General features: G+C 41.6%; 1 protein-coding gene across 3 annotated transcripts in view; it reads right to left on the bottom strand.

Moving 5' to 3' along the window:
* The window catches only part of ACSL1 (acyl-CoA synthetase long chain family member 1), a 53,662-nt gene that overhangs the window by 27,148 nt on the left and 12,902 nt on the right, over positions 1 to 13,612 (bottom strand). For all 3 annotated transcript variants that reach the window (XM_081959762.1, XM_081959760.1, XM_081959761.1), the window contains exons 4-10: positions 13,290 to 13,354; positions 11,133 to 11,234; positions 6,737 to 6,836; positions 2,432 to 2,610; positions 1,133 to 1,165; positions 985 to 1,036; positions 170 to 243 (exon numbers count right to left, since the gene is read on the bottom strand). In XM_081959762.1, coding sequence (XP_081815888.1) covers positions 170 to 243; positions 985 to 1,036; positions 1,133 to 1,165; positions 2,432 to 2,610; positions 6,737 to 6,836; positions 11,133 to 11,234; positions 13,290 to 13,354 — 605 coding nt within the window. The remainder of the gene's footprint in view (positions 1 to 169; positions 244 to 984; positions 1,037 to 1,132; positions 1,166 to 2,431; positions 2,611 to 6,736; positions 6,837 to 11,132; positions 11,235 to 13,289; positions 13,355 to 13,612) is intronic.

Here is a 13,612-nt window from a genome sequence, read left to right as displayed (position 1 = left end):
CCCCAACTTAACAGCAGAATTGGAAGCTGTAGTTTTTGGACTCCAATAAACTGATTACATCAGGTTGCTAAAACTGAAAAAAAAAATACTTCTGTAAAAGATTAATCACTTCTTTTCCAAATGAGTTACACTCCAAGGTCTTAAAAAAATCCAAATCAACAACCTTTACCTCTGTTGCTTTCACAAATGCAGACATATTGCTCACTATATTTTGATGAGTAATCATGGCTCCCTTAGGCCATCCTGTGAGAAAAAAGGCATAAAGATTTGAAACAGCAAAGAGATGAAATTTCTAAATGGGTTCGTGGAATTCTTGTACGGGTGATCCTCGACTTACAACCATTTAGTGACCTTTAGAGTTACGGTGGCACGAAAAAAAGTGACTTATGACCAAACTTCACACTTACAATTGTCACAGCCATCCCATAGTCACGTGATCAAAACCTGGGCACTTGGCAACCATCATGTATTTAAGATGGTTGCAGATTCCAAAGTCATGAGGTCGTCATCTGTCACTTTCCCAGCCAGCTTCCAACAAGCAAAATCAATGGGGAAAGCCAGGCTCACTTAAGTAACGCGATTCACTTAATAACTGCAGTGATTTACTTAACAACTATGTCAAAAATAGTTGTAAAATTGGGTGTGACTCACTTAATAACCCTCTTGTTTAGCAACAGAAATTATAATCACAATTATGCTTGTAAGTCAAGGACTACCTGTACATGTCAGCAAGAGCTTAAAAAACAGGCTGTAACGAATCCATGTTTTATAACTGTTACAATTATAAAATCAATTTTATAATAATAAAATGTTTCTTCTACATTATACTGTATTATACGAATCTCCAAATATGAATGCATGTTTAGACTGTGGTGGTATCTACAGCAATGCTGACAGTTTACTTTAGCATTATAATTCAGGTGTTAAAAACAACTTTATCATCCTTTTCGTCTCCAATATCAATGCCAAGACAATCATACATACCTGTAGTTCCACTGGTGAAACAGATTATGGCTAGATCTTCTGTTTGTGGAAGCTAAAAAGAGAGAGAAATCTCTAGTATCCTTCTTTTCAAACCAGCACAGTAAAATAGCCACTATGTATATGCCGCTAGAAGCTACATGGTACTTACAACAGGTTTGTGTTTGTGGGCTCTTCCTGATACCTTTGGAGAAGGGAAAAGACAGCAAGTCAGATAGGAGCTGAAATCACCTTCTTGATTCCCAAAATTTTCATGTATATTGTTTCAAAAGTTGCAATGAATTTTGTTTAGAAGAGTATACACTGTTTGGTGGCAGAGAATACAGTTTAAAAACATTTTAGATTCTTCATCACTCTTAATTCGTAAGATTCATAAACCACCATTTTATACATTCTGAGACTATTTCTCATCCTTCAAACCACCAAACCTTCAAATCTGAGGAATTACCCACTATACATCCAGTGACATTTCATTAATTTGTTTGAATTCTTATGGTTTTTTTTTTTCAAAATGGAAAGGAACCTGCATATTGGACATACAGGGAATGAACAAGGGTTTATTCAGTGACCATTCAAAATTACAATGGCACTGAATGGACTTACCGTATTTTTCGGAGTATACGACGCACTGGCGTATAAGATGTACCAAGGTATTGAAGAGGCAAATTTTTAAAAAAGGTTTTTGCACTCTGCAGACCTCCCCAAAACAGCCTGTTTTTTTGCGAAAATGCCGCCCCCCCCTTTTTAAAGGGCATGCATAGCCTTTAGGAGCCTTGCAGAGTGCTCCTGGGGGCTGCGAGGGCACAATTGAGCAAAAAACGGCCCGTTTTTCGCTCATTTCTGCCCTCCTCAGCCCCCAGGAGCACTCTGCAAAGTTTCTAAAGGCTCTGCATGACCATTTTGGTGAAGATGGTAGGGTTTCAGGAGGCAAAAAATGCTATATTCAGTGTATAAGATGCACCCAGATTTTCAGCCTTTTTTTGAGGGAAAGGGGTGCGTCTTATACTCCGAAAAATACGGTATGACCTATACCTGAAGCTAGGGCCATTGCAGCACCTCAACAGATATGTGAATAATTTGAGTGTTTGGCAATCTGCCCATCATTACAACCAACTGCCCATCTTACTCCTCATCCTGCCCCATTGAGTTCCCGCAGGTTTTGGGCCTGCTTCCCATCTCACACAGTCCCAACAACTGTCAGCCTTTCCCCCCCATCACGTTTTGCTTCAAGGAACATCTGTTTAAATGTTTAATGTCATCTAAATGTTGTGCAATGCCAAGAAAAATCCTTAACATTGCTAGGGGTTTGGGAGGGTTTTTTTTTAATGTAAAATCCAATTTAGACTTTATTCAGTTGGGTAGAATATTAGTTTAGTTTTGCAACAGGCAAAAACTTCTTGCTTTCTTATTTCAAGTCAGGATGTCTCATAATAAAATCTGTTTTATTTACCTCAAATTCTTTCATGCTGATGATATCTACACCACATTTTTTTCCATGGGCCACAAGGTCTCTGTCAAAAGGGTCCATTATCACAATTGTTTTAAGGGCTGATATTTCTCCTTTCTCAGTTTTATCCAGAAGTAGTTCAGCTTTCTCTGATACGTCACAGAAGACCACTGTTATATCAGCTAAATCCAAAAGAAAAAAGGTTATTAATTCAAATCTGAGTAATCAGAAATGACCATTGCCTTACCTGAAGGGTCGTTTTCTGGGTGCTGCGAAGGAGAGTCCAAGCATGGGTTAAATACAGCCAATCTGCCCAGGACTGAATTGAAACTTTAAGCCACGCCTCTGGTGCCGACTAATCCTCAGATTTTCTTCAATGGAGGCGTGGACAATGCACGCTGAGAAGTTCAGGAACAAAGTCAACGAAAGTCATAACACTTATCCATAAGTTCTGAAGAAACCATATGACAACTGGCGGAGTAGACCACAGGTTGCGGTTGGACTCTCCTTCGCAGCACCCAAAAAAGGATCCTTCAGGTAAGACAATGGTCATTTTCCTGGGTGCTGCTCTGGAGAGTCCAAGCATGGGACATACCCAAGCTAAATGTCACTAGGGCGGGAAGTGGAAGCGTCCCGGGTCTCTCCGCTGGTATGAATGCCCTGGAGAACTAGCCTCCCAAATGCCCCCTCCACAGAAGCAAATTTGTCCAGTCTGTAGTTTCAAACAAAGCGAGACAAGGAAGTCCACACAGCAGCCTTGCAAATCTCCTCTATCGGTGCCTGGGTAGCCCAGGCCGCCGTAGTGGCGGCACTTCTGGTAGAATGTGTGGTGATATGGCGTAGCACCGGAATAGATTGAGGAAAGTGGGCTGAGGTGATACAGGCCTGTAGCCAGCGACCAATGGTCTGAGAAGAAACTTTGCGGCCCTGGAAAGCTGGTTGAAACGTGACAAAAAGTATTCAGAACGATGGAAGGCAGCCGTGCATTTGATGTACTTACGTATCGCTCTATGAACATCGAACATGTGCCACTTTTTCTCCTTGGAATGTTTGGGGTGCGGCCAAAAATCCGGAAGTTTGACCTCCTGGGCCCGGTGAAACCAAGAGTTGATCTTGGGTATAAATGCCAGGTCCAAACAGAAGATCACTCTGTTGAATCAGGTTAAATCAAGCACAAGTCCTCGCGAATTGACAGTGCTGCCAATTCGGAAATTCACCGTGCAGACATGATGGCAATCAAAAAGGCTGTCTTAAATGTCAGATGTTTGAAGCTGGCTGAACGGAGAGGGCAATAAGAGGGGCAATAAGAGCCCGTAACACTACATTGAGATCCCATGAGGGGTATCTGTGAACAACCGGAGGCCTCAGGTTGGTTGCACCCCGTAGAAAGTGTAGTACCTGCAACACTTGGCTTCTGATGCTTGCCAACCGCTCTGGAGACAGGGAGTCCTGGCAACTGGTGGTGTCGATGATGGCACCCAGGTGCTGCAGCCTGGTGGTCGGATACAGATTACTCTTTTCCTTGTTGATGGAGAACCCGTGATGTTGGAGGGTTCACAGTGTGTCCTATAGGTTTTGTACCGCTTTTTGCCGTGACAATGACTGGATGAGGACATCATCCGGGTAGCAATGCAGCACCACTGGGCGAGATCTCAAGAAGGCTGCAACCGTGGCTAGGATCTTTGTAAAAGTTCAAGATGCCAAGGACAGGCCGAATGGCAGAGCCCTGTACTGGTAGTGGCGGCCTACATAAAAGAATCTCAGGAACCTGCGGTGAGCTTTGCGATTGGGGATGTGGAGGTAGGCCTCCTTGAGATCTATGGATGTTAAGAGATCTTCCAGCCTGATGCAACCCAGAATTGACTGAAGGAACTGCATCTTGAAACTACGGTATGATATATGATGATTTAACTTTTTTAGGTCGAGGATTCCCCTCCACCCCTTGGAGTTCTTTGGGACAAGGAAGAGTATTGAATAAAACCCTGTCCTTTCCTGACCTGGTGAAACCGTTTCTATGGCGTTTATGTCTCTGAGGTGAAGGATCTCCTGTTCCATGAGAACCTTCTTGACTGGACAGGAGGGGGTTGGACACCGAACGAAGTGTCGGGGAGGGGGAGAAATGAACTCTAACATTAGACCTATGCGTATCATCCTGCATTTCTACGGAAAGATCAGGTCCCCTATCTTACGGTGGGTGAGCTCCGGGCAGGGGCTGAATGGCCAGTTGTTGGGGTGCAAAGGTCCCCACTATGACCGGCTCCTTTTCCAGATCAGAAGGACATGCAAATAGGTCTGCTCGATCGGCCATAGAAGGCCCAGGGGAGCCTGCCATTGCAATGGTATCAGCAGAGGAGAATTCCTGGCCTTCATCCTCACTCTCCAACATTGGAGGATCCTGACCAGGTTGAACCCCGGGCAAGTGATCCCCAGGGGAAGCAGGCCTGGCTGTCTGGGCCAGTAGTTGAGTCCTAGAAAATTGCTTCTCTAAAGCCTTCTGGCGTCTGATGGCATCTCTGTCTAGGCCTGAATTCTGCTTAGTTCCCTACTAGAGTAAGGCTTGCTTGCTCTGATGGCCTCCCTGGCTGCCTTGCCAGCCTGTCTGGTATAGGCCCTGCTGGTAGAAGGACCAGCCTGCTGTTCCTCAGGGGCCACATCTGCCATGATTAAATGTGGGGATGTAAGGCCTGAAAGGAAACTTTCCCCCACTCACCACCTCAGACAAATAGCCTTAGCGCTCTAGTGCAGAGCCACTGAAGGCAAGGGCAAGCAAAGCTCAGCAGTCCTTGACTGGTGAAGGAGAATGGTGTGAGCTCCAAGCTCCAAGCACTCACGCAGGTCAATTAATGTGGGGTGCGACCACATGGGCCACCAACCCCCGCTGCTGCCCTTTGCTGTAATGGTGGAGCTGTGAGTAGGCAAACCTGCCGGAATTCCGGACAGGAAGGCTTCTAGCAGCGACCTGCAAGAGACAGGCAATCAGGCGGCTGTAGCTGCTTTTCGCGGCAAAAGTAGGTCAACAAAATGGCGGCCGGAACTTTGACCGTCTCAAAATGGCCACCGCGATGTGTGATGCTCTCAAAATGCCCACCACCAAATGCGATCCACCTAAAATGGCGATCGCACTGGCGTCGGCACTCCGACCCACGCGCCTTCCCCCACAGCTGCCTGCAGCCTCACGGCGCCCAAGCGAGCCCAGGACACCGGAGAGGCTGAAATTGGTGAGAACCAGGGAATTAAATTAAAAGGAGACTCACCAAGCCTGCTCTAATAATCAAGAAGAAGACTAGAATCTTTGTAGTAAAATAGAAAATCAGAGTCCAAGCAATCAATTAGGAATGAAGAGAAACTGGAAGTGCGTCCACTGGGCTATCTGAATTGAAAAAATCTGGGGATTAGTCGGCACCAGAGGCGTGGCTTAAAGTTTCAATTCAGTCCTGGGCAGATTGACAGTATTTAACCCATGCTTGGAATCTCCAGAGCAGCACCCAGGAAAATAGTTTCGATTCTGTAATTAGAAAATGGGTTACCTTGTCATACCGTCCAATCAAGGTAAGAATCTCTAATCAAAATCTGGAGTAATCTGCATACTGTAATCTTAGTTTGTATTTCTTTAGATCCAAATCTTTCTCTCTCTCTTTTCAGACTAGTATGACTTACCTAATGGAATTTTATTAAAAGTGCTTCTTGTATCAAGCTATTCTAAACCAAACAGAGGCAGCCAGATTTTCTATATGAATTTACTATAGTTACTCTTAATATCAATGGCAATAGCACTTAGATCTATATACCACTTCACAATGCTTTACAGCCCTCTCTCAGTGGTTTACAGAGTCAGCATATTGCCCCTAATAATCTGGGTCCATTTTACTGACCTTGAAGGATGGAAGGTGAGTCAACCTTGACTAATGGAGGTAGAGACAAATCAATCCTACTTTTATTGCTATAGCAGCTTTCAAAATAATTAGCATCATAAGCTAAATTATATTAGAATATTACTTCACAGAAAGAGTAGTGGAAGTTTGGAACCAAATTCCAGCGGAGGTAGCGAGTCAATCATAAATTAAGTAAGTTTAAACATGCTTGGGATAAACATATGTTTATCATTGGTCAAAAATTAATAAATAAAAAATTAATACATAAAATAATAAATACATTAAAAGGAAAAGAAAAGCAAACAAAAATCAAAGGACAGAGTCAATAGACCAGTTTTTTTCTGTTGTCAGTTTTCTATGTTTCTATATTCATTGATGTTCAGACTCATCCGAGTATAAAGGTTTGGTTTAGTAAACTGAAGTGTTCAGAACATACCTTTATTTATAATAAAAATGATAGCATCTGTTCCAAGAGTATCATAGAAGGGCACAAGCACCATCGAGTAAGTATAACATCCTTGTTCAATGATAACCCACTGCAAGCAGAGCAGAAAGAAGTCAGGCCTCATTTGCAAAGCTTAACTCTATAAGACGAGTATACGAAATTGTCTATACGAAATTCTCCCAGTCTTGAAAGTATTGGCCACTCTATTTTTCACAAAAGGTTTTTTCACAAAGGGAGGATGGAAAATTCCATCCATGGAAAATGCTGTTTTTTTTTTCTACAATCAGATAAAAACTTCCTAAAAAAAAAAAAAGAACTAGCATAATAAATTTGGGAAAGATGCAAATTAAGCATATTTTTTATTTGTGTTTCCTAGACATATGTTTACTTACATAGTTTTTTTTTACATAAATGTACTAAGTTATAAAGGAGACATATGAAAATAACAACCTGGAGAAGCATCGTGACATTAACTACCATAACATTCACTAGTGACCATGATTATGTAAAAATGGTTAAACCATCATAATAATGAGTTCAAGTCCTGCCTTAGCCAGCTGGGAGAATTCCATATCAGTTACTCTCTTTCAGTCCAACTCATCTAATGGGATTGTTATTGTGGGGAAAATAGGAAAAGAAAGGTGTGACACCTAGAGTTATTTGTAAAAATAATAAGGGTGGAATACAAATAAATAAAATCTAATCTAATAAAATCTAATAATATAAAAATCTGCTCTTTCATATTTGAGTACCAATGTCAGACACAAGCATTTGAATCCTATTATTTCTCTTTTGACATTTGTATACATTTGTATTTTACCTGCCTCTCCTCTTCAAAAATCTATGTAGGTAAACAACTCTGGTTTTTATTATATTAGCTATTTTCTTTCAGATTAGATAAGGATTCTCAAGTGACACTATTCCTACTTAGTTATGAGTGGTGCAGTGCAGTGGTGGGATTCAATTTTTTTTACTACTGGTTCTGTGGCTGTGACTTGGTGGGAGTGGCAGGGGAAGGATACTGTAAAATCTCCATTCCCACCCCACTCCAGGGGAAGGATACTGCAAAATCCCCATTTCCTCCCAATCAGCTGGGACTTGGGAGGCAGAGAATAAATGGGGGCGGGACCAGTCAGAGGTGGTATTTACCGGTTCTCCGAACTACTCAAAATTTCCGCTACCAGTTCTCCAGAACTGTTCAGAACCTGCTGAATACTACCTTGGGTGCAGGCTAATTCTGCTTACTGTCAGGATTTCAATTCTGACTTGCTCAAAGTTGACTCAGCCTTTCATCTTTCTGAAGTCAGTAAAATGAGGACCTAGACTGTTGGAGGCAATATGCAAACTATGTAAACCGCTTAAAGAGGGCTGTAATAGCACTCTATATAGCGGTATAGAAGGCTAAGGGCTAGTGCTAGTTAAGAGTACAGGATACCTTTTTACACTTTTTGTTTACCACTTGGCCATTTAATGTAAACTTTAGCACTTTAAATGGGCTAAATGAGGGGTGTCAAACTCGATTTCATTGAGGGCCACATCAGAGTTGTATTTGACCTCAGAGAGCCAGGGTGAGTGTCGTTGGGGTGGGCGTGGTCATTGATGATGTGGTAGGCGTGGCCATGATAGTGTTTGACACAGGCTCAGGATGCATTTCCCCCCCTTTGCATTCAAAACAGCTATTCCAGACAAGGGGAGATTTACTTTCTGGCACAAATACTTTCAATTCCATACTGTAGAGATTAAAGACATGTAGAGTCCCCAGTTGCTATGGGGCTTGACTCTTTTGTATAGGAGCAGATCTGAATATGTGCATAATATTGTCAGAACAGAGATGTTTAAAAGCCTAATGTGAGTTAAGCTCCCAGTTCGGCCCGGATTGGCCGAATCGGTAGTGGCGGTGGCGGGAGGCTCTGCTCACCCACCTGGACACATCTGTGCATGAGCAAAAGCTTCCTGGCATGCGTAGAAGCGATGCATGCACAAGCAAACTAGTAGTGCCGGGATTTGAAACCCATCTCTGGTTAAGACAACCTAAACAACCTATAGGGTATTATATTTATACTTGCTGGGTTGAATGATAAATTAACATTTAGAACCTTAAAATACTTTTAAACAAAACAATTCATTTCTCTTTAATTCATCCACATCTCCTTTTTTGTCTTCTTCGTGTATTAATCCATCTGCCTTATTTATGGCACTTCTCCATCCCCAAATAACAAAATTGTACACACTTTGCTAATGCTTGGGAAATATCAACTCAGGTTTCCCTTTTCCCTGTTGAATCTGTCCTTTGAAATATTAACTAACTCTATGTAGAATACTTTAGCTGACCCTCCCATTTTTTATTTTTAATAGAGTTCTTTGAAAACATTATTTTTTATTCCAGATATCCATTGTAAAGAGGAACACTGTACAAAACAACAAAATCATCACAATATATTGCTAAATGTCTAGAAAGATTCAGAAAATATGCATGCTGTGCAGAAACATTTCCAGGTCCATTTGGACTACAACTGGATACACAATTAAACCTCACTGACTTCACTGGGTTTTATGCATATCTGACAAAATCTGCCTTCTATCTGCCAGATTTGCACAATCCAGTCATAATATGATTTGATTTTGACTCTGTATGTTCTGTAAATTCAGCCATTTGTGCTTTACACAGTAAATCACAATTTAGAAATAACCACTGGACATTTTCACATGACATACTGCAATAAAAAATATCTTACAGCTTGTGCATACTACTACATCCTACATCCAATTATGTTCTGTATTTTAAGTTTTTAGACTCACTATATTGTTTATAACCATTATGGGGGAGATAATACAATCCAGTTGTAAGTGAAAACCAAGCAAATTATATTACAGCCACAGATAAGTGAGCAAACTCTTTGGATTAGGCCTGTTCCACATTCCTGAAGCTAGGAATCATGTGTAAAGCAGCCAACAGGAAGGAAGATAGACTGCATGGGGCTGAGAAGGAAACTGTGGCCCATTTTTGGCCGCCAGACTGCTATAGGAGGCCATGGAGGCTGAAAACACTCCCACGAGCCCATTTTCAACCGCCAAACTGCCGTAGGTCATGGGGGCCAAAAACATGTCCCACCATGGCCTGTTTTCGGCCACCAGACTGCTGTCGGAGGCCATGGGGGGCAAAAACAGTCCGCATGCGGGCCCCTGTGGCCCGTTTTGGCCAGCAGAGACAGCCTGGGCCGGTCCTTTGTTATTTCCAGGCCGGCCCCAAGGACCAGATTTAAGCATCCTGCGGGCTGGATCCAGCCTGTGGGCCTTCAGTTTGACACTCCTAGGCTAAACTGTTGGGTGTACATTTAAAAAAAAAGATTCTGTAGATTGGATAATTATGGTAAATAGTGACCAAGCTCAAAACTACAATGTCATTATGTGTTAAGACATAAAAGCCTAACACTGTAGCCCACACAATGGCAGGAGATATTGACGTAGATATGCAACACTAGATTAATTTTAGGCATGTAGATTACTAAATATGGAGTACAAAGGAATTAGAAAGAAAAGGTACATATAAAACTATGGGTAAATAGACATTGTATTAAATTTCCTGCACAGAACAGAGCATAACCAGACTACTTCTTTATATTGAAGATTGATAGCTATTGCATTATAGGAATCTAAATTAATGGATTAACCAAGTAATATGTTGCAATGAAAACTATATATTATTTCGCCATTTGTATATATTTCCAACATTATAAACTCCTGGGTAAAGCTGATAAAGCAAGGGCTAATATGACAGCAAGCTAAATGTCACTAAGTGAAGAGGTCGGGAACTTATAAACATTATTAATAAAAATTTGATAACTTTCACAGCTATTTTCCTGGATCAGGTTAGTGAAGACTTATGAAAATTGCATTCACAAATACATATGAATGACAAGAAAAACAAAAAATAAACTGAGCCAATATATGCATAGGCAAAATGCTTAACTATCATAGTTAAAACTCAATTTTGTGATCTGCAATCTCAAAAATACAGTGGTCTATCTGTAACTCATGTACTATTAAAAACAACAATAACTATACACTATTTCTAAAGGTCTGTCAGAAGCAACAGTAGTTAATTGCACTAATTTATCGCTAGTTTCATGCTGCCAAGATTTCTGAGGTTCAATTAAACGCAGAATTACAGGCAATTTGCAGAAATACTAGCTTTGGCAAGGTAAGCAAAACTGTATCTTTCAAGGGAAAAAAAAAATCTCAAGTATTACCCAAGCCAACAGGAGGACAGGAATCATGCCTATCAGGGCAGATTCTCCACTGCTAGAAGCATTTTACTGAACATTACAGCTCTATTTTTAAACATTCTTTTTTAATAGGATTCATTAGACTAATGATCTTTGATTACCTCAGGTCTGTTCTGGGAGAAGAGTCCTATGAACTGGTCAGGAGATGGCTTGAAGCCTCTATTAAGAAGGGCTGAACCAATACATTCTGCTTTTTCTGCAACCTGGGTGGGTTGGGATATGGGATAGGAGAAACACATATGTCTTTATTAATACAGTTGGATATTTATGGCTTTGAAAGTTCCTTGTAATTTCATTCAATAATGTCTAACCCCTGAACATACTTTATATACATGCTAATATATTACAATAGGATTGAATTTTCCTTAAGAAAGGAGATGCCTAAATGAAGCTTGATGAACAAGTGTGCAGTGTTTGGATCCCAATCATGGCTGAATGTAAGTTTTGCTTCTGTGCCTTCTCTAATTGACGTTCACTAAATTGACGTTCCACTAAAGTTGAGGTTTTCCTGGTACACCAATATTTTAGGTTATAGATGACTAATATATTCTATCTACACTCAGACTACTAGTTGATTACGGATCATTAAGGCTTAATTTCTAGTGATACTATATGAAAATGGGATTTTTTTCCCTTTAAAAAGCGGTATATTATCAAAAGGAGAGCCAGTTTGGTGTAGTAGTTAAAGTATCAAGTTAGAAACCTGAAGATGGGCGTTGGTTCTTACCTGATACACTCATTTTCTGTTGAAGTGGAGACAGCAGCCAGACTGGGTTTGGTCCGTCCAGTAACCAATTGGACTGAGTCTACACTTATGATGTCATTGGGCCCTTGTGGTTCCTCCCCAGTTCAGACTCAGTCCAACCAGGACTGGCTGTGAGAATTGATCTCTCCTCCAAATTTTAACTTTATAACTTTAATTGGCGATTTTTAAAAAAATTATTTTTCCTTGAATTGAATTTTTTTCTTCAGACAAAATTGGAGGGAAATTCAAAACTGCTTTCTGGCTGCCTCTCTTCAGCCATCTGACTGCCTGCAGCCAGGAGTTCGCTCAGGAAGCCTGCCTTGCAGTCAGATCGGCTAGCTCACAAGCTACGGCTCCGGAGCTGTTTCCCCACGGCGCTCCTTGACTCTGGGCACTCGGAGGGACGCGCGACCGGCCCTTTTGTGCGCAACGGTTCCAGGCGAGGTCGGTGGCCATTCAGTGGATCACCCGGCCACTAAGAGTATCGGCGGCTATTTTGCGATCGGAAAAGCCCACGAAGATAGCAGTGGCCATTTTGAGGCTTGGAAAAGCCTCAGAGAAAAAAAGTCGGCCATTTTGGGCAGTTTAAAAAAGGTGCGAACCCTGCAGCAGTTGATACGAGTGCCCAGCAACCCAGGTGGACCGGATCAGGAGCGCCTGGCCAGCAAACGGATGAGACCGTTGCCTATCTTTATTGTAATTTGGATTTATGTCGGGTGAGATGGCTGACCAAGCTGTGGCTGCAGATAAAGGATTAGAGGAGGCAGAACCATCTGGGGCAAAGAGCTGTAGGAAGAGGCAAGCCAAGGAGGCTCCTTCCTCAGGGGTAAGCCCCAAGGTCTCTAAAGCGACTACCAGGGCAGAAGAGCGCAGGCAGAAGGCTCTTGAGAAGGGGTTTCAAGGGCCCAGAAACAGCAACAAATTCTAACTGCCCAGCCCTCTCTTCCCCCCGCCTGAGGATCCTCAAGTGGCCTCCCCAACTCCACCTGTCTTGCTTCCCATGGGCCCTTGCCTTTCTATGGCTGATTCAGATGGGGAACTGTCTTCTTCAGAGTCCTCCTCTTCTATAGAGCCTGAAAATTGTGAGTTCTCATCCTGCCTTAGGTACAAATCCAGCTACATGATCTTGAGCTAAACTCTATCAGCCCTTGGAAGCAGGCGATGATAAACCACTTCTGAAATCTTGCCAGGAAAACTGCAGGGGTAGTTGTCAGGAGTCACGACTGACTTGAAGGCCCCCCCAAAATAAATATATAAATCAAAACTATCCCTTTCTTCTTATCTGCAGTATAATTAATTTGTGACATTTTAATCTTCATTTCTTTTCTTTTCTTCTTTTCAATCTATTCAATTCTTGGTAGCATCTTCCCTCTCTTTCTTTTGAGTTCTCCGAGTTCCCCAACTTTCCAGTTATTTTCCATTTAAGGAAAGGTCAAATTAACATTTGTTTTGATGGAATACATCTAATCTATCATTGCATTGCGACCACATACAAATTTGCCTTTCCACTTACCTCCTTGTAAGAAATCCATTCATATGGCTGATTTGGTTTCCTTACACCCAAACAAGGTCCATCGTCTGTAGAGATTTAAAGTTCAAAATGATAAATAAAATTTAAAAATAGGTAAAATGAAGCGCCAAGCAACATTCAATGACTAAACACCTCAGTTATATTAGAATACTAAAATTCAAATTCACGTTGCTAGATTCCACTTCCCAGAGAATTGATATGCAGGATTCATAAGTTATCTAACTTCATATGTTAATTCTCAAGTCCTATGATTTTCAGTTTCAGTATCAAGTGATTGGAACCAGTGTATACGGATGTTCATATCT

This window comes from Natrix helvetica, assembly GCF_964273705.1.
Source record: "Natrix helvetica genome assembly, chromosome: 7".
Lineage (NCBI taxonomy): Eukaryota > Metazoa > Chordata > Lepidosauria > Squamata > Natricidae > Natrix > Natrix helvetica.
The sequence above is the reverse complement of the archived record's forward strand: the minus strand, read 5'-3'. Positions and strand labels throughout refer to the sequence as shown.